The 21,680-nt window shown below is 37.3% G+C and overlaps 1 protein-coding gene across 1 annotated transcript in view; it reads right to left on the bottom strand.

The window, feature by feature from the left end:
- Window positions 1-742: 742 nt before the first annotated feature.
- Window positions 743-21,680, bottom strand: part of BCKDHB (branched chain keto acid dehydrogenase E1 subunit beta) — a 163,125-nt gene continuing 142,187 nt past the window's right edge. The window contains exons 10-11 of the mRNA XM_081140032.1: window positions 2,422-2,570; window positions 743-1,019 (exon numbers count right to left, since the gene is read on the bottom strand). Coding sequence (XP_080996158.1) covers window positions 2,430-2,570 — 141 coding nt within the window. The 3' untranslated portion in view covers window positions 743-1,019; window positions 2,422-2,429. The remainder of the gene's footprint in view (window positions 1,020-2,421; window positions 2,571-21,680) is intronic.

Raw genomic sequence — 21,680 nt, 5'->3', positions numbered from 1 at the left:
CCTGGTTTGGGCAAGAAGGAAGAATGAGGAAAAACATTCCAGGAGTTTTATCAATGTACAACCACCCATCTTAACCACAAAAAACTAAACAAAATATAATAAAGTTGAAAATTCAGCATTTCTAAACATTTCATTTTACTCAGATCTAATTAACAGGTTAACAAGTAGTCTGTGTGAGGGCTAAAAAAATACTAATATTTTTTCTCCCACCTTATAAATTCTTCTCGCTGGGCTAATAATCAAATGAATAGAAACAAATTAACAGGAAAAAATCAGTTTTAATACATGTGCATGGGAAATTCACATCAGCATGAAGATTCCGTGAAAATTCCAAAGACAGGGTGGCCAAATTGGGTCTATATAAGACATTTCTGGACAGAGGAGAAAGCAGAGGACCTGGGTCTTAGATTTCAGAAGTGAGAACAGACGATTTGCAGGGAGCTGAGGAAGAGGGAAACATACAAGGCAGGCTGGCCTGAAGCCCTCTTGTTCACCATATTAGCTCAAACGAGGCTAAGGCGAGCATCCCAAGGTCTCTTTCCTGAAGCAGGTTTCTCTGCCTGAATCTCTTGGGCAGGAGGAAGGAGAACTGGGGAGGGTTAAAGGCTCCCTCTGAGTCTGGTTTCTTAATAAACAGCTTAAAATCCATATCTCAAAAGAGTAGCTTCAGGGTGGCAGAATTTTGGTTCCCTTCTTCTGCAACAAAAATTCTTTTCACTAATGAAAAAAAAGACACACAACCTGAAGACCAATCTGGTTTTGCTTTATTGAATACTATCCCACACCCAATATTTACAAATTAATTAAGCAGAATGGAACATTTTAAAAAGTTAATCTGAAACACTCTTACTGGAAATCAATTCATGTGTGTTAATACAATAACTAATTTATAATTTTTCAGCCAATATTCATCATGCTTCATTTCATAAAAATTCTATTTCCAAGAAGAGATAAATCTGAAAAAATGTAAAAAATTTCAGAAAAATATTTCCGTATCTAGTCATAATGCTCCAGTCATTCTGTAAAAGAAATTGACAACAATTATAGACATTCTGGTCACTGTGAATTAAATACAGATTTTTCTTAACTGCATGACATGCCATATTTAACTTTTAGTATAGAAAACTTTTAGTATATTTTATCATATTTTCATAATAGGCTAATTTTTTGTTTAAGAGGAAATACATAACAAATTTTAAAACCAGTACCTAAATACTACTTTCAGAATAGCAACAAGGCATGTGGCCACATTATTACCTCAACTCTCCACTAGGATGGTCCTTGGGAGGGAACGCGATGGAGAAAGACATGAGGAGGCCCCCTAACCAGTCCTCACGCAACTTACCGTAGAGGCCAGCGGCTTTCACAGGCATTAAGGGGACATCAGGAATAATGCATGTCTGGGAGAAGACGAAGGATATGTGGACTAATGGCCCTAACTTCACAGTGTTCTCAGAGCAGAACTACAAATACTTTGGTGTGGAGATCAGAAGGGCAAAAGGGGGGCAATATTTTCTCTATCTGCACAAATTTAAAGGCCTCTCTCTCTGGTTTTAGGTGAGCTATCTTTACTACCCATTCACAGAATACGGGAATACAGGATTTCTATCTTTAAAAGTATGGCTGTGTTATTACAGCACTTAATTCCTATCTACACATATGGAATCATTTAAAAAATGACAAAGATAAATCAGTGTGTCAGTGATAAAAACTTCTATAGTATTAAAACCCTAAAAACTATCTTAGCAATGTTTAATGGTCTTCGTTGTTGCTAAACTAACAGGCTGAAGGGGCATATACTAAGCACGACTTAGAAAATCATAATGAATAAATATCATTTACAATTTAAAAACATTCACTTGCCAAAAAGATTCCTGAAATGGTGGTGCTGGATATTTTGTTGTTGTTGGGGTTTTTAAAGTGAAAATTTCCCTTATATACAATTGATAGGTTTCCTGTTCAACAAACCTATTCTTTCAGATAATATAAAGTCAAATTTCAGAATGCTATATATGGGTCATCGCAGAGCGGAAATCACTGGAGTCCAAATTAACGGCGCTTAAAGGGCCATTTTTAAATAATAGAAATTACCCCTATTGGTGAAGAGTTTAAATAGCTGATAAAATGTACAGAAATGAGGGTAAAAGCTGGAACAACAGCAAAGGGTGTATTTGCAATTAAACCACGGCAGAGAACACCCTCATCTAGTGATTATTCAACGTTAACCAATGCACACATCTGAGAGAAATCAGACAATACACATGCTTACTATGTTTCTATTAAATGCAAATATGCCTATGAATTTAACTTTTTTTCTGAAGTCCGCATTGTGTTCTGGAACTTGCCATTTACCAAAACACAACGCACTGGTGTCGGGGCTCCCTGGGTCACACTAGCCTTCCCATCCCAGGGCAGACTTACCCGCATGGTCAATAGTTAATCATCTTTCGAAGCGCATCGTAGCACTTCCACTTGTCTGGGATGTAAAACGGCTCGAAGATGTGAGGGAACGGTGTGTCATACCCACACACCCTGGATATGGGGGCCTCCAGGTGCAGGAAGCATTCCTCCTACAGGTAAGAATACAGCGCTGAAACATTTCAACTTAAAATACAATTGCATTCAAGGGCATTCAAATAAGTCTATTGTAATGTGAAAAAAGCAGGTAAAAAAAGCAGGTAACAAACAACATGTTCAGCATGATCCCAGTTTTACTTAAAATACGTTTTCATATCTGTATATGCATTTTATGCCTATATGCATGTTTGCTAAGCCAAACCCAGATTATACCAGACATGCTGTTGTGCAAATATAAATATAAGGCATAACAAGATGTTCACAGTAAACTCTGCAGCTTGAAATTAGTGATGGGATGTTTTCTCGTTTCCTGTAATTTTCAAGTTCTATATACAATAAACATCATAATATTATCATAATAAATGTTTGTAAGTACTCTACACAGCCACACTAAACTTCTCCCAGTCACTCGATGATGTCCGGGTCCCTCTCATCACCGGGCTTCTGTAGATGCCCGTGGTGCCTGGGCCACTGATCCCCTGGGACCACCGCTCTTCGCCTGACTAACGTGTGCACATTCTCAGGTATCACTTTAGGAGTCGCCTCTGCTGGGAAGTCTTTTTGACACCTCCTCAGTCCTGCACCACCACCAGCAGAGGAAGGGCTCCTGCCCTGAGTTCCCACAGCACTGGACTCAGCATAGCCCACTGTAGGTGCTCAACTATCTGTCTCCCCTGAGACCGTGGGCTCCATGAGGCTAGAGACCTGGCGTAAAAATGGAAAACCTCAACTACAGAAAAATCCTGTAGTAAATTATCTTCAGGGGAAAAAAACAACATGTTATTCTGCTGACAAATTCAAATTTGAAAACATAATTTTTAGAGAGTTAAAAAAAATCTAAAAAGAGAGATATATGATTAAATGTTCTTAGAAATATATTAATTTTCTCATTCATAGCAATTACCTGAAATAAAACCTTTGGTGTTTTTTTTATACACTCGATTTCTACATTGCTTTGCTTCACAAAGGATTTGAGGAGATTCACATTTTCTTACATATTTTACTATCTGTATTTTTACATCTACATTTGAGGGAAAATTTTCACATGAAGGAATACTGATGCCTGGTGTTTAATCCCTACCCTCTGTGCTTATTTTTTCTAGTGACAAGTATATCGGAGCAGAAAGGGCACAGAAACAGGGCAAATTAGCTCCAAAGGGCACCAGCTGGCCATTTACACACCTCTCCCTGCCCCCAGGAGCCACTGTGACTTACAGTATCCAACACCAAATAAGTGTTCATTTTCCTAGCAACAAGAAGTCTCAGTATCAGCCCGAGAACCTCGAATACATATGATTTAAAGAGTCACCTAAGAAATTCCACTACTAATAAGCTTAAAAGAAATGACAGATTGAGTGGATTATTTCTTGAATGAAACAAGTAATTTTAAAGGGATTTAAACTGTCCATTTGGGATTAACTCTGTTTTATTACATTCGTTGACACGAGCTGTTTTTCCATCTTCCCTGAACGCTGCATTTTTCACACACGAACTAACTATCCAGGGACGCTGCAAAATACGGAAAATCAAGGGCAAAAAACTTCACTAAATGTCTTTGATTTTACACTAGTTATAAAATATTACTCTTTCGAACTAGTCCTGGAAAGCTGGCCTACAACAAAATAATGTCAGTATTTGTGAAAATCACTTCTTTTAACAAAAATGGCTAAAATCACCAAACCGTAAATTTTTCAAATAGCAAAGCTTCTAATTCCTCCAGAGTGAGAATCACTTTTTACGAGAGTCCATCTGTTTGCCCAGCACAGAGAAAGGCCTGCAAGGTCCCAGGAACTGTAAACAGTGGTGGCCCTTCGCCACCGGGAAGGGCAGGAGGTGAGGAAGGAGTCCACTTTGGACTTCATGAGTATTGTTTGAGTTTTTATGACACAGTATTATTTTTGTAATTAAACGGCACTAAAATAAAGGGAAAGTAAAGTGAATAATTATCTTCTTATGTGAGTAACAGTTCCTATTTTATGTAATTAACAAACACAAATTTGTTATTTTATATGTAGCACTTCCTTAATTTGAAAACAATTACTGTAAATTATGTGGAATTAAATGATTATAACATACTATATATAATATGTGAAATTTATTATAAAAATCATGGACGGTATTTCAAGGATACAGAAGACTATCATTAATTTTATAAGGCTATTCCCTGACCAAATGAAACAGTTTGAAAATTTAACACTTTGCTAACTAAAGTGTATTAAGGACATTTCAATTATTTTTTCCATGGACTTGTGTTAAAAATTCCGTTAAAGCAGTTGGAAATAAGATGTTTGGAAATAAGCAGCCACACAGAGTTACTTCCCACTGAACTGGTTCATGTACAAATGATTTCTGTCTGAGGTATTGTTTGTTTGGGCAGCCACCAAACAGGCATCTTGCTCTGCATCGGTTTTCTTCTTCATACAGAAGCTGTACACACACAAATACACACACACAAGCACACACATACACATGCACTACGCCCACTCTTAGAAAAATATTGAATCTCATTGGTAGATTTTTAGATCAATGCACCCAATTAACTCTCCACAAAGTCTCTCACTCTTGTTATATACCACAGTGTGTCACCATAACTATAGAAACTATGTGTCCTAAAGTTTCCAAGCAATCCAGATTAATCATGTCTTCTTTTCCACCGATCATGTTCTTTGTATTCCACAAGCACACTCATATTTTAAAAACTGTGTTTGATGACTTTTGATTCAGAAATAGTAATCCACAGAAAACTAGGAAGGAATAATTACCTAGCCCACTGGGTCATTGTGAGGATTACAGGTAGTGTCAGTTACTGGTTTCTCTCCCTGGGGAGCTTGACATGGAAACAATGACATGTGACTGGGAGGTTCCAAAGCAGATCCTAGTGCAATAGGTAACCAGGCAACAGAAGAGAACCCAGACAGGTGCCCACAGAAACTTCTCTCCAGCTATTTATGGTTCAAAGTTGCAACCTGAATCCAGTTAAAATGTCTGAAAATGAACCCTAAACCAGTCATGTAGTAACACCTACATATATTTTGCTGTGGTGTGTGCTTTCACATAAATACTCAGGTATTTAATGAAAAATAGATATTCCTTCCATGAGACCCTTGCACAAAATTCTATATATGGTATTTGAGTTTATTTCTGACTATGTCTTTCCGTAACTATGAGAATTTTCTTTCTAAAGTATGTTAATAAGAATAGTGACCAGTACTTATGATATAGCAGGCATGGTGCTAAATGAGTTCTATTTTATCTTATTTAGTCATTTTACAAATCCATGAGGTAGGTATTACATTCCATTTCACAGATAAGGAAACCAAGGTGAAGGGACTTGCCCAAGGTCAACTAAGTACATACCCAGCCAAGTAAGATTCCAACAAAGCCCATGTTCTTAGTCACCCTTCGGCAGTTTTAGAGCACTACTGTTGACAACAGCAATAACAAGAGAAATAAAATAAAACAGGGATAGATAAAAACAGTGAAATGGAAGGCAGGCTGGGATTAAGGTTTTACAATAGAACCTAAGTTCAGTCTGAGAAGTCCCTTGCGTACCTATAGGGCAGGCAGAGGCCAAGATGTGAAGAAGCTGAAAGCACACACTTCAACATGAAGGCCCGAGCAGTAAGCAGGGGGTCCTGGGTCTCAGGAACCTCCGAGGCTATGCTAAATAAGCGCACCTCAAATTGTTTATACATTAGCCATCTGGTTTGCTGTGCATATTATAACCAGAAAAGGAAGCAGGCAATGTGGAATGATAATTTCAAATCATAAAAATCATAGACTTGGGCAAAATGAATTCTTTATTTGCCTATTTTCTGTAACAAAACAAAACAAATATATTCCTGTCTTGTTGAAATTATGGAGGACCAGAGATCCCGTAAATATTCTAGCAGGTAGAGAAGATAAGTAAAAATAAAATATGATCCTTTATTGTTTTAAGATAAATAAAATATTATAGATAGGTTTTTAGAAATTAATTGCACTGCAATTATTCCTATGTTTTGGTGAATGTAATGTAGGCTACATATGTATATGCATGTAAATGCATACATATATAGCTTCCGTGGGATCACTCAAGATCACTCAACACTTAACCCCATTTCCCCATTAAAGTTTTAAGTACATCAACCCTAAATTCTCCTGTCACCACATCACAGGAGTTACATCACTAAAATCAGTCTCAGGCATTCCACACTGTGGTTTCAGTCACCCTCAACAAATCTTTTTGTCATTTTTATGGCAGGGCTGATAATAAAATTGATACCGCATGGGATTTGGAATTCTTTCTGAAGGGAATCTATGTTCTATTATGATTTAACCACTCCTAACCTCTGATTACTCAACAGCAAAACAGAAGTATTAAAAATTCTGCTCTAGTATCTTCCTATTGTTTTGCAACACTATTTTTACATGCCTGTTTGCTTCCCTAGATTGTGAAGTAGCCTGTGTAGAAGTTTTGCGCCTGACACATCATAGCGCTCAATTACTGCGAGGTTTCTGTTTTCCTCTTAAGATTTACCAAGTTATAATAAACACAAGGTATCTGAAATGATAGACCAAATCATCATTGAAGACAAGATTCTGGTGCACAGAAGAGTTAACAGTGAGAAGTAATATCCCTGATAGCACAGAGCCTGAACAGCTACCATTTATTGGACACTTACTAAGCCTTAAAAAAATGTAAGGAAATACCAAAACTAAGTTTAAGTGCTGTAGGAAGAAGGAAGGAGAAGGAGGGTGGAGACCACTGAGAGGGAGTCTGCAGGGCGGCACCCAGGCCCAGTGCTGACCCCTGGTGGGGAGCAGGGACCTAGACACTAATTGCCAGTTCCTAAGGCTATAGTCAAGGGCCATGGAAATGGTTTAGAAATTTCCTCCAAAAAGAACATAATTTCCAAGCAGTGCTACTATAGAAAAGTAGCCTCTCAGTAAGCTACTGGAAGGTTACAAATAAACATAGATAAATGAATATAATCAAGGAATATATACTTCAAAAAACAGTTGAAAATAAAGACCATACAATACCACTGATTTATTTTAAAAACAATCATTTGGCTTTTGTATTTTAATTCAAGGCAATTCCAGGCTCAGATTCTTTCTAAGAACAACTTTGGAATAATTTTTATTCAGGTCTTCTAATGACAGAAAGTTGGCCATAGCCCACTGTGCAAGAATACATACATATTATCTTGAGTTGGAAAGTTATGAAGTTTAAAGTGATAAGAAAAATTTAGGTCTTTTATACATGTTCCTACTTTCTTAGAGCTGAAGTTGGCGGATGAAATTCCTTTCATTTTCATGAAAAACTATCAACTAATTTTTCTAAACATTTAGTGGAAAGTCAGAAAAGCAGGACACTGTAATGAGAAGCACATCACAAGTAAAAACAGACACGCACTGCCTACGAGATTATCGGATAAATCAGAACTGTGTTCCTCCTTGGAACGATGAGAAGCATCCGTCCACAACTTACTAATAAAGTAATAACTCAAAAACACTGACTTTTAAAGTACTTTTCAAACAAAAAGATCCAAGTTATATCACATAATCGTTATTATACCACTGTAACATTTAAACTATGAGAATATATTTTTGTTTCAAGAGGGGGGTGTGGGAGGGTAAATTAAGCTATAAATGTAATGAGCATTCACCACATAGATCACAAAGCTATTTCTTCTCTAGGAGAAAACATTAAGAAAGAGCTTTAAATGATTTGTGAATGTGTTTAGTTTTAAACAAATTCCAATATCATTTGTTCCTTGTCTATTATTATTAATAATAAAACAATGGAGACTTTGCTTCTAAATGCAATTACTTGTCCAGATGTCATAATGAGCACTCTAAGAGTTAAACTCTAAAAATATCACAAACACTAAACTAATATACCAAAATGATATACATTTGATAGCATTAAAGTCCATGAACTTAGAAACTTATTTTTTATAAGTTGATTAGTACTAATTATTTATGTAAAGTTAGACTTTTCCCAGCTTCCAAATTTTATCAGAGAATATTTGTTTTAAATTGGTTTTAAATCTGCCATGAAAACTTGCACATAGCCTAAACATAAGTTTTAGCAGATGAGGAAAAAAAATGATTCTGGTGTCTTAAATCATACTTTCTCAGGAAAGAAGTCAAAGAAACCTGTAAACGCACTATGCCAGCAATTCCAAATTATTTTCATTATTGAATTAAATAAATACAATTTTGTTAATGTAAAATATTTTTTATTTAAGCTAATGATTTAAATATTATGTATAATATTTTTGAAACAGCTTAAAACATACATTAATCTGTACCAATTTTCTATAAAGCACAAATCTATGAAACTAATTCTTCAAACAGCAAAGTCCCTGACCTACCCTCAGACTAAGAGAATACTCCCCAAACATTAGATCTATGTTTAATTTATTTTCTAATACCACTCACATGAGATACATTCAACAAACACTTGTTGATATGAAGTCTCTCACTTTTAAAACACAATTGACTCTATATAACTAAATGAAATAGCATATAAATATTATTATTTTATCCAGGTGTATAACACCTGAAACATTACAGTCAAGCCCAACTACTTCAGCAAAACTTCCATGTAAAATCATAATCATGACTAAATTAAAAGCTGACATCTCTACTACTTCACTGGAATGCATTCAATGCCTGCTGACTTTTTTTTTTTAATCCCATTTCTTCCTCTTTAATGCAAATTACTGGCAATTTGGTACAATTTTTGTTTCCTAAGATTTTTTTCAGCTACTTAAAGAATGAAACTGAATTATAAACTAAGATTTTCATTTAAATTTCAATTCCATTTTTAAAATGGAAACTTATTTTCTGAAGCTAGAAATACTATTTCTGATCGAAGCAGGTTTCCCTGGATACAGTCTAGCTACCTAAAACAAAGTTGGAGGAGAATAATATTAAAATATGTGTAGAAATGCATTCAAATTCAATTGTCATATCAGAATACAAGCATGTTAATGTAGACTTATCTATTAATCTTGATACATTAACTGTTTAAATTGAAGTAGGACAAATTTCAATATCAAAATTTAACATTAAAATCAGTAATTTACTATATAATACAGATTGCTTTCTTTTCAAAATGATAGTTTTATAAATTTAACTAATTTTAAAATCAGAAATAAATGAAAGCAAATGACAAATTCCTAGATTTTACCTTATCTGAAATCACTTTTAAAAAAAAGTAATAGTGCTCATTATGGTCCAGGGATGATACTAAGTATTTTATAAATATTAATTCATTTTAATTTTCATGAAAACTAAATTAGCAATCACAAAGGTAAAACCATCATCCCATCCAAACCACTGTGGTTTTCCATGTATAACCTGTAAAAGTTTGGTTCTGCTTTCAAAGCTTCCCCTAGATACAGCCTTGAGCTCTGACCCAAAGCTGCCTTACCATTTTCACCTGAAGAGCACTGTGAGAAACAACGGCTAAAAACCAATTTCTTCATTAAATCTTCCTGCAACACATTCTGTTTATTTGCTGCAGTCGGTCTCCAACAATGCTCTGAGGTTTTAAAAGTTCAAAGTCTAAACTTTAAATTCTTTTGAGATATACTATGTGCAAATTTTGACATTTAAAATGTACCGTGGCTACATTGCTTTTGTTAAAACAATTTATATTCAATAGCAGAGGGAAAAAATGCAATGCACTCAAATTTCCACAGACCCTGGAGCTTCTTGAGTTTTACAGTTCAATATTCTTCCTATAGAAAACAGCGTGAACGGCAGCGAAGTTGGAAGGTGGAACTGCTTTAGAAGGCGGGTGCGTAACGATAAACATAAGGGCCTGCAGCCGAGTCATCTCAGGAACAAATCCTTCTCTGTAAGGTAGGACTTTTTCTTGGCTTGGCCCCAGGAAATTCAAAATACTCCAGTAGAGCAAAATTTGAGGATCCTATAAAGCATTCACTTTTTCTGCTTGTTTTTTCCACAAAATTCTTCATACAGCATTCCAGCACCACTAATGGTGCTCGGAAAGGAGAAACGAATCCTGGCTAAAGCAATCTGAGGATTCCTTTCTCTCGTGACATGGAAAACATATTCTCTCAGAATCTGGGGGAATGAACCTGCACTAAAAAAATTTCTGTCGGTTTTGTTTTGTAATTAGTTTTAAGATTCAAGACTAATTACAAAATGAAACTACCAGAATAGTGATTTCCCCCTATCAGGCAGAGAGGCTGGATTTAAAAAATAATGCTAAAATATTTTCTATTTTACCAATGTTGCTCTTTTATTACAATATAGAGCGGTTTATTTATTGCTTTTTCCTTCTATTTAAAAATGTTGGGATTTCTAGTTTGTCTTTTAGTTTATGTTTAAAAGAGTGCTAAAACGACTTGTTAAATAAGGCAAGGAAAAGGGAAAAATCAACTTTATCGACATAATGCCAAGAGATGTGTCAATGTTTTCACTGAAATTAAATTTTTTTAAAGTTAATCTTGGGTGTCATAGCAACACACTCTTTAAGCTTGGTTAAAGTTTGCTAAATGAATAAATCACACCAAGTTATTTTTCAGCAATTTAATTCTGGTCACTGGATCACTGCAATTTTACTAGGAAAAGCACAGCAGAAATAAATGTTCTAGGCTATCACCAATAATTAGGGAGATGTGGTCAAACACTCGTTAATTGGATCCCAGTAGTAGTTGCACTTCCAAAGTTTAATAATGGAACAAATTAACAATGCAAACAAGTTTCTGCGCAGTCTGCGACCGAGGAAGGACCGGCTGGTAAACACCCTCATTATTCACACGAGCGTGGCGCTCACTAACATAATGAAATTGACCAATTCGTTAAACCTTGCGATTGTAACTGTCAGCATCAAATTAGAATAAAATGCAGAATCCCAAATATAATTTCCTCTTCACTGTACTTACGTATCTATGTTTCTACCTGTAAAGCTAGTTAATATTTCCTACAAAGAAGTCGTTCAGGTTGAATGTCTATGCATTTGCACACATACATTTTCATATTAGAATTTCAAGAATGGAGAGATGTTTCAGAATTAAGGATAGATGCCTCCTTCTTTGCTCCCAATATTGGGTATATTGTATGCTGATAAGAGGAACCCAAGTCTGCACGAATTGCATGCTGTGTATGGACAAATTTCTAACAAGCCTGATAAAACCACAGATACACTAGTAAGGGGTGGTTAGGGACTGGGATCTAGCTCTGGATACTTTTATAGTTAAGTGTAAAAATATAATATCAGAATTGCCCAAAGTTACTGTTTATTAATAAATTTAGGTGAACTAAATTTACATAGTTCATATAAAATGATAATGTTCACATAATTTATTTAGACAGACCAAAGCACTGACTTACTATTTTTTATCTACTTACTTGAGACTGAATGAACTATAATCAATTCAATCAGGTGCCTCAGTTAGGAATCAGAGCTAACACGTATTACACTGCCTCTGAGGAAGCGATCGCAGAAGTTTCCCTGTATGTCATATATCACACATAATGATGTACATAGCACACATGGACACAAACAAACAATCCTGTGTTTAATCAACACATTCCGGCCAATATCCGGAGAAACCACATGGCAGCCTACAGGAAAAGAAATGTTTGTCCATATGCCTGTCGGTTTAGAAGAAGGAATATGGACATGCATTCGGAGAACAGAAAAGCCAGACATTCACTACACAGTAACCAAGGAGATGCTCTTATTTAGTAATAAACAAGTGTAATTATTTGTCTAGTCTCAGTCCTTTCAACAACTCTACATGGTGGTAAGTGAGGAGCTGAGGTTGGCCAAGCTTAAGGAGGGACAAAGATCACAACGGTGCTTGCAGTTTTGTTGATATTTAAACCAGCTCTCCTGGTTAATCTCGAGTGTACTGAGAAAAAAATTAAGATTAAATAGTGGGCCAAAGAGTCTTCCTTGGATACAAGGTAATATTTGTGTCTAGTGCTATCATTACACCTGTGAAAGAAAAACTGGTGGAACTGTCTGCTTGTTTTTGTCAGTCCAATCAAGATATTTTTAACTTTAATAAAACACTTTAAAATTTTTGCCACATTACTGGTTATGCTGTGTGCCTGGTAGGCTGGACTAGAAATAGCTTGCAGGCTGTACAAAAAGGAGGGGTGGGCTAAATGTGGCCCATGGGCCAGAATTTGCTAACCCTTGCCTTCGAACAATCATATAAAAATATGACTTACTATTCTCATCTTCCACAAGGCATGGATTAGGAAAACTTAGGTCAAAGTAACATAGCTTTAAAAATATTTCTAGGCTTCTTTGTCTTATTTCACAAGAGCCATGGAGCTCTCCCTTTCTCTGCTGTGCAGTTTCTAGAAGGGGCAGGGTCAAAAACTGAAAGGAAAAAAAAGCTAAACAGTTTAGTGCCTCTTTTTGGGGGGAGTGGAATATAGATGGGCCTTTTAAATTAGTTACAGTAGGTTAGGCTCTGGTTTACATGTTTGTTCCTTTTAGATACTTGCTGGGGAGAAGATGCAAAAATGAGGGGAGGAGGGCACATGAGTGGACTTGCTTCTGTTTAATTACTAACAACTTGCTGGAGTGCAGGGCATGAGCTGTCACTCTGAGTCCTGAAGCTGTGAATTCTTGGGAAAACTGGGTGTTCAACCTACAGTAGGCTGTAAGTTTAAATTAAAAAAATCAGTAAAGTGCTCCATCAGGAAATTAAATTTGCTTCCTTTCATTTATTTCCTTATCTCTGATAGAATCTACATGAACTTAGGCAGCAATGTAATTTGATAAGAATGTGACAGCTTTTTGATAGATTAGAAAAATATTTTAAATAAACATAGGTTACAAGTTTTATCGTAGCCTTGACTTAAATTGGAATATGAAATGTAATCCTCTCCTCACAGTAAATACTTTATAGCTATTCCCCACAGTTAAACTACTTTGTAGAACTCTAAAACTACAGAAGAAAATTTCTGAAGTATTTAAAGAAATGTCTCTTAAGAATAAAAATTTTTGTGTGCAATTAAAACAACAGACAACAGATAAGATACTGCAATTAAATTTATCTTAAATTAAAATGTATATTTAAGTGCGGTATAGATTTCCCTGTCTCAGACTATGCTTGCCAGCTTCGATTAGTGGTTATTGGCACAGTCTCCACAGCTGAATGGGGGTGTTTATTAATAGCTGTGGGCTCTCACATTATAGGTACAAAGCTAGTTACACACATATAAGTGGGGTCGAGTAGCTGTGGCTGTGTGCAGATGGGGCCATCCCCACGCATGGAAGCAGACGGGTCCCAGTTGTCCAGACAAGCATTTCAGTCATCCCTGGGAAAGTATCACTTTTAAAAGCTCGATTGAAAAAACATGTAATATATCTAGGTTACGATGCATTAGAATTTCATCATTTTCAATTCCCAGTTCCCTAAGTAAGCATGCATACATTCGATATAACAACTCACCAACCCACAAGGATTTTCCTTAGGTTTCCTCAAATACTAATTATGTAGCAAATCTAATTAAGTACATATGATTCACTTCAGCAGTAGGCACTTCGGTTACCTCAGAATTGCCAAAGGGGATCTGAAGTGTGTATTCTCCCTCCAAAACAATCACGCTGAGCGCCAAACTGATACTGTTAAACACAGCTGCAGAGCAAATGTGCAGTCCTGGTCCAGTAAACACAGTGTTCACACATCGAGCTGCCTGCGAGCAATTGTGGGTTCAGAACTACCGATGGCAGGTTTATGTTACTGTTGTACAATTATCATACACGAGTATTAAGTCACTTAGCACGGCTTGTGCAGATTTCTATAATGCCACGATTTTCCTACACCTCACACACTCACTGAAACTCTGAAAATCCCAAATATTGATAAACACATTTGATCAGTGTCTTGCTGAATTGGTTTTCAAGTCTATAGCCCACATGAAAAAAGAGTAAAGGTATTTGAGTGTTTGAGAACATATTTATGAAATAATTAACATGCAATATATTTAACATCATTCCTGAAGAGAACCACATATACTATGTTTTTTATACATGCTTTTCTTTTCATTATAGAAGATAAGTGTGCAAAACAAACCTATGGACAAATCTGCGCTACAGAAATTAAACTACTTTTATTTCAGTAACTCAGTTTCCATGGAAGGAAATTCTTTTCAGAGGGGCTCTCCAAATGGGGTGGGTTGCTGGAGCTTAAGGCCATGACCGCAGTCCCTTGGAGGCTGTTAGATTGCTATGGCAACTACCCTTTTCCTATCAATAAGCAACAGCTCTGAGCACTAATATTCTGGGGGGAAAAAAGGTTTCGCTTTCTGTGGGGATAACAGTATGAACTAGTTTCAAGACTAAAATATACCACTTTTTTGTGCAAAACAAACAATATCTTTGCTAACTGAATTACTTCACTAGAATTCCCCTTTATAATAAATGCAAAATTATTGAAATCAGCCATCATACTCTAGTTTCAAAACGGGAAAATTTGTGACGTAAGTAACCTAAAAATGTTAAGCCAAAGGAGGTCATGTGTGCAAGTCCAGGCAGAAGAAGAAAATCTATCTCCAGGGAGCAAATGACACATAAGAAGCAAAACTGACAAGAAAACAACATATACTTCCACGCAGCTCTTGGAGTTTCTTAACAGCAGCACATTTTCAATGCTTATATTTCTTATCTGTGGTTGTTTAAGTATTACTGTGCAGAGTAATAAATACATTGATTATATCTATTAAATTAAACACATCTCCCTCCTATTTAGGATGGCATTTGCCAGCTTTGCCTTCATTGGGTCAAGTATCAATAGGCACATCTTTGAATTGTGTCTTAATTTCGGTGTGTAAAACCAACACTGCAAAGTGTCACGTACACTGGTTTCCACAGCCTACTGTATTAGAGACACAATGCCTGACACAGAGGAGGCATCAGTAATTGCTGACCAAACAACTCCAGTTTTGACTTCTGTTCTAGCTCACTCTGGGGCATTAATGAGCTTGGTCACTGGTGAGGGGAAGAATCAGCAAGACAGAAAGTGGGGTGTGGAGACTTTTACTACTCAGCAATTACTGCACGCAGTCTTACTCACCTACCAGACGCCACACTGCTACCGTTGTGATCATGTCCCTCCCCTAGTTAGAAGTTTTTCCTGGCTCCCCAAAGCTTACTCTTTATTTATCCCTATTTCCCTACAACCCAGTACAGAAATGCACAGGCCTACCTCCACTGCAAAGCTTGCTATTTTATAACATAAACCTCTCTCTTCAAAATCTCTGATTTTTCTATCCCCTGCTATCTTGACATAGTCTACTTTTCAAATTTAGCTCAAATGCCCTTTTCCAGAAGCCTTCAGGACTTTGATGCTGATTTTTTAACTCATTTATTCAATCATTTGTCAATCAAGTATTTCAGAGCCCATAATGTCCCTACCTTCATAGAGTTTTATATCCTAGTGAGGGGTGTCTAGAAAGGACATCCACAGAGGTTTGTGGCAGACTTAGCAGAGCTCTAAGTTGTATAGAGTGCTCAGGGAAGGGCTTTCTTAAGAAGGTGGCTTGGCCAGGTGACAAAATAAGTACAAACACATGGAGGCAGAAAAGAGCCTGGTGTGATCCAGAGGTTGAGAGGGAGCCCTGGGACCTCAGCAAAGGCAGGAGGGGGGAGTGGACCATGAAGGAGCAACAACAGAGCAAAGGAAGGAAAGGAGGGGACAAACAGGTGGCCCGATGGTCAACAGATTAGCCCCGACAGTGACAGATGGTTTTCAGATTTTATATATGTGTATGTTACACAGCACATGCAAGAAGTACCTACAGGGAGCTGCAAGATTCTCCAGGTAAACTCAGGGCTCATTTATAGGAAATCCGATATATAATTAGAGATGAATGCCAGGGTTGCTGAGAATCTCAGTAAGACGTGAAACAATACAGGGGTGAGGGTAGTAAATCAACAAGGTATACCATATGAGTGGATCGCTTTTTGTGTAATTTAGGGGAAATTATCATTTCATTTAGTACAAAATGTTTTAAGGATCAACAATGAAATATCCACTTCTGAGGAAGTTAGGAAAAATACAAGATTTAAAATTGGAAGTACTTTACTATAGTTTGTGGCTAACTGGAATCCTTTCTTGTCTAGTTTTCAAATGTCTTTTCTCTTCTAGTAATCTATTTATTACCATATCCAGTGTCTTAATGATAATATCAATTTCCCACATATTCACACTACTGATTTCCTCTTCTTATTTCCTATCTCTGTATCTCTCTCAGTGGTGTTTATGATTATGGACTGTAAAGAAAAAGGCTCAAGATTGAGTAACCTAGCAACGTGCATAAAGATAGTATTTTTATAAATGATATCTTTTGTTCCTTTGGTAAGGAGTAGGAATTCACTGCAGATAAAAACAGGCTTCCATATGCTTTATCTAGGGGCAGTAGAGAAAAACCTCCCCTCTCTCCCCAAATCATGTCCTCTCTGTGTTGTCAGTTACCAAGGTTGATTATAATATAGCAACTGAGCTGCAATATAGGCTGGGCTAGTCCCATAATAATTTTGCTACCCAGCAACTCGGAGTGATTCTCAGAGTAATCTAAAAATGAAGGCAAAATATAACTAGAAAATGTTCCGTGTACCCAACTATACAAAATTCAGAAGAATGTATTTGCTTAGTATTTAATTTGGATTTATAAAAATTCGGATTGTTTGAAAATTCTGTTATGTGGAATTATTAACTGGAATCTATGTACAAACTAATTTCTTAGACAGTTTAAGAAAATTCCAATTAGTTATTTTTTTCATGCTGTGAAAAATGTTTCCTTTGTGAACTAAAGAATGATAACACATCTCAATTTCTTTGGTATTCAGGTTCATATTGTACTAGAAAGTAGAGGACTTGGGTCCTTGTCCTGAATCTGTTACCAGCTGGGTAAGTGACAGGACAGTGTGGCTCTAGCTTCCACTCAATCTGATAAAGAAAGAAACCAAACTCCCATTGCTGAAAGAATAAATGCCTCCTGATTCCCTCAAACAGAAGTCATCCAAGCACACAAGGTCTGGCACACAGCAGTACATCTGAAGTTGACCTGAACACTTCCAGTTTTCATTTATCTTCATCTCTCTCAAGCTGGGAGGAAGGCAAGGGCCTGAGAGTCTTATCCATCAATACTGATAACAAAAGCCAGCAGATTTTGAACAAAAAGTATATTACCCCTGAATTCCTGACAAAGTATAAACTTAGGAAGCTGTCAGTTGACCATTTTGACACACAAATGGCAAAAAAATGACAAAATATAGATGGCCACAGAACCAAAACAAAACAAACTCACAATAACAAAAACAAACAAACAACAACAACAAAAAGAAAGAAACCAGAAACCCAAGGACCTTAAAAAGTCACAAAATGCTTTTTGTTTAAGGTTAATTCTGAATAAATACTGAAAGGGGCTAACTTCATAGTCATGAGATCAAAAAGTACACGAGACTTCCGGTCTTGGTGGTGTAGGTAAATGCGGTACTCGCCTCTTCCCACAACCACATCAAATATTCTCCTCCCACAACCACATCAAAATTACACTAAACTACAGAACCACCATCATTCAGAACTGCCTGAAATCAAACTGAATGGAAGTCCTACAACAAGGGAATTAAAGAAGAAGCCACATTGAGACTGGTAGGAGGGACAGAGACTCGGAAAGGGCTGGGCCCAAACATACATGTGGGGGATAAAAACCAGGAGGGATAGCTCGTCTGTGGAGGTCCCCCCTGAGGAACGAGGGGTCCGAGCCCCATACCAGGCTCCCCAGCCCATGGTTCCAGTCCTGGGAATAAGGTCCCCATAACTTCTGGCTATAAAAACCAGCAGGGATTGAGGCCGAAGGAGTCGGAGGGCTACTGGAGTCCCAGGCAGTTACTCTTAAAGGGCTCACACATGGACTTACTCAGATTCACTGTGTCTTACCTCCAGCACTGGGGCAGCAGCTCAAAAGGTACCAGGGACGTAAGGGGAGGAACTGAATTGTCTGGCATCCAGGCAAGAACTGGGGGGCAGCTTTCTACCAGACAAAAGCACTGGCAGATGCCACTGTTCCTTTTGTGAGAACTCCCTCCACATAGCGGGCAGGTAGGTGCCATATCTGAGTCTCCATCAACCTGGCCCATACTGTTTGCGCCTTCCTGGTGATTCCCTGAGACCCTACCTCACCCAACTTGCAGGCCCACCCAAGCTGTTTCCAGTGGCTTTTCTATATGAAAGGCCTGTCTTGGCTCATGCTTCGGACTTTCCTAAAATCTCTCAAATAAGCAGCACCTGGCCTCAGTGAGCCCCATACCTCTTGCTAAGTGGCTGCAGCCCTGGCACTAGCAGCAGCTAACTCTGGCTGGCAGTTTGGCCTTGCTTGGGCACCTACAAGTCCAACACAAGTAGCAGCCATCTACACATGGCTTTGTAGCTCATGTTTAGTGGCTCTGGGCAGAACAAAAGTAGCGGCTGACTTTGGCCTGCACCTCCCGGGAGGCCTCAGAGCCACCACACCCAGTGGACAGCTTCAGATCACAGCAAAGCACCAACCAACAACCTCCACAAGTGATACATTCAAGGGGTAGACTCAGAGGGAACCAGAGCCCTACTGAAGTAAGTTTTGCTCTGTGGGGTGAGTTCCTGCATAGCTGATCCTCCACAGGGGTCCATGGTCATAGGCACTCTTTGCAGCCTATCAGCCTGGGGATAAATCCTTCCCATTGAGGTGCCAACAGCAATCAAGGCTCAACTACAACAGGAGGGTGTACCCAGCCCACACAGGCAGAGGAGGGAGGTGGCGGGGACTTGGAGTACCCAGCTTGGGTGATGAGGGAGGCTGTGTCCACTGGACCCTACAGTACACCTACTACATAAGGCCACTCTATCAAGCCCAGGAGATGTAGCAGCTCTACCTAATATATAGAAACTAACACAGGGAAGCTGCCAAAATGAGGAGACAAAGAAATGTCCCAAATGAAAGAACAGAACAAAACTCCAGAAAAAGAACTTAACAAAATAGAGACAAGCAATCTACTAGATGCAGAGTTCAAAACATTGGTTATAAGGATGCTCATTGAACTTAATGAGAACTTCAACAGTAAAAAAAGGACTTGGAAACCATAAAAAAGAACCAGTCAGAAATGAAGGACGCACTAACTGAAATGAAGAATAATTTACAGGCAATCAACAGTAGAGTAGATGAAGCCAAGACTCAAATCAGTGATTTGGGATATAAGAAAGCAAAAAACAGCAAAAAAGAAAAAGAACCCCCCCCAAAATAAAGGTAGTATAAGAAGCCTCTAGGACAACTTCAAGCATACCAACATTCACATTATGGGGATGCCAGAAGGAGGAGAAAGAGAGCAAGAAATCGAAAAACTATTTGAAAAAAATAATGACAGAAAATTTCCCTAACATTGTGAAAGAAATAGATGTACAAGTTCTGAAAGGGGAGAGTCCCAAACAAGATGAAATGAAAAAAGCACACACCAAGACACATCACAATTAAAATGCAAAAGGTTAAAGACAAAGAGAGAATCTTAAAACAGCTAGAGAAAAGCAGTTAGTTACCTACAAGGGATCTCCCATAAGACTGTCAGCTGGTTTCTCAGCAGAAACTTTGCAGGCCAGAAAGGTAAGAAATATTCAAAGTGATGAAAAGCAAGGACCTACAGCCAAGATTACTCTACCCATCAAAGCTATAATTTAGAACTGAAGGACAAATAATAGCTTCCCAGACAAGAAAAAGTTAAAGGAGTTCATCACTATCAAACCAGTATTATATAAAATGTTAAAGGGTCCTCTTTAAGAAGAAAAAGAAAAAAAGAGATGAAAAATATGAACAATAAAATGGCAATAAGTACATATCTATCAACAACTGAATCTAAAAGGAAAATTAATGAACAAGTAGGACATAAACAGACTCATAGATACAGAGAACATTTAAAAAAGTACATGAGAGCTGGCTATATTGGTGAAAATAATCTAATCACCATAAACAGAATGGGTGGGAAAAGACATCCCCAAAAGGAAGTGTGACAATCCTCTAACAGGGAGTAAAGGTGGAAAAACACTATTTATTTTGTAATAAGAACTCAGAAAGTCTGACTTCTGGGGTTAAAAGGTAAAAACCATCTTTTCAAAGGAAATCAGAACTTCTAGGAAATAGTAAGATTTACAGAATTAGTAAAGGCAGCAAAGGACAGACTGGAAGCAAATATTTGTAAACTACGTATCTGACAGATCATGAGTCACAACATATGTAAACAATTCTCAAAACTCAACAGTTAAAAAAAGAAATGATCTAATTTAGGAAGTAGGCAAAAGACTGAAACAGATATTTTACCAAAGAGGAGATAGATGACAAGTACATGAAAAGATGTTCAATACCATTAGCTATTAAGGAAATGACAATTAAAACCACAATGAGATGGCACTACATACCTATTGAAGAGAAAAATAATGATAGTGACAACACCAAGCTCAGGAGAAAGCGTGGAGATGCCACACACATCAGTGGAGGGAATGTAAAATGGTACAGTTACTTTGGAAAATAGCTTAGCAGTTTCTTATAAAACTAAACATGCATGTACCATATGACCCAGCAATTTCACACTCTTGGGCATTCATCCCACAGAAATGATACACCCAGGAACCACATTTTTCCATAAAATAGTAACCAGAGAAAGGACAGCAATGTATTTGCCTGAAATTTTCCAGAAACACAATGATAAGAGGCTAGATTCTGCCACAAGAGTAATGTTGTGAAGTAACAAGTTTTCACAAAAAGAATAAGTAAGACATGAAGCAGATTGCTATAACTTCAGTGCTTACCTAAATAAATTATTTTCTTAATTAAAATTATTATCTGATATATATCACATATTTAAAACACCACAGAAAGATGATATTTTTCTAAAATATTTAATGCTCAGAGAAATACTATCACTATTGTCACTGATGTCTTGGTCCCACTATCCACCCCAGACCCAAATGCTCTGATTTAATTATTCTAGGGTATGGTCAAGTCATCAGGTTTTTTTAAAACTCTAAGAGATTCTAATGTACAACCAGGGCTGAGAACCAGTACACCACTAAACAGCTGCTACAAAT

This window comes from Miniopterus schreibersii (genome assembly GCF_964146895.1).
Source record: "Miniopterus schreibersii genome assembly, chromosome: 6".
In the NCBI taxonomy this organism is placed as follows: domain Eukaryota; kingdom Metazoa; phylum Chordata; class Mammalia; order Chiroptera; family Miniopteridae; genus Miniopterus; species Miniopterus schreibersii.
The sequence above is the reverse complement of the archived record's forward strand: the minus strand, read 5'-3'. Positions and strand labels throughout refer to the sequence as shown.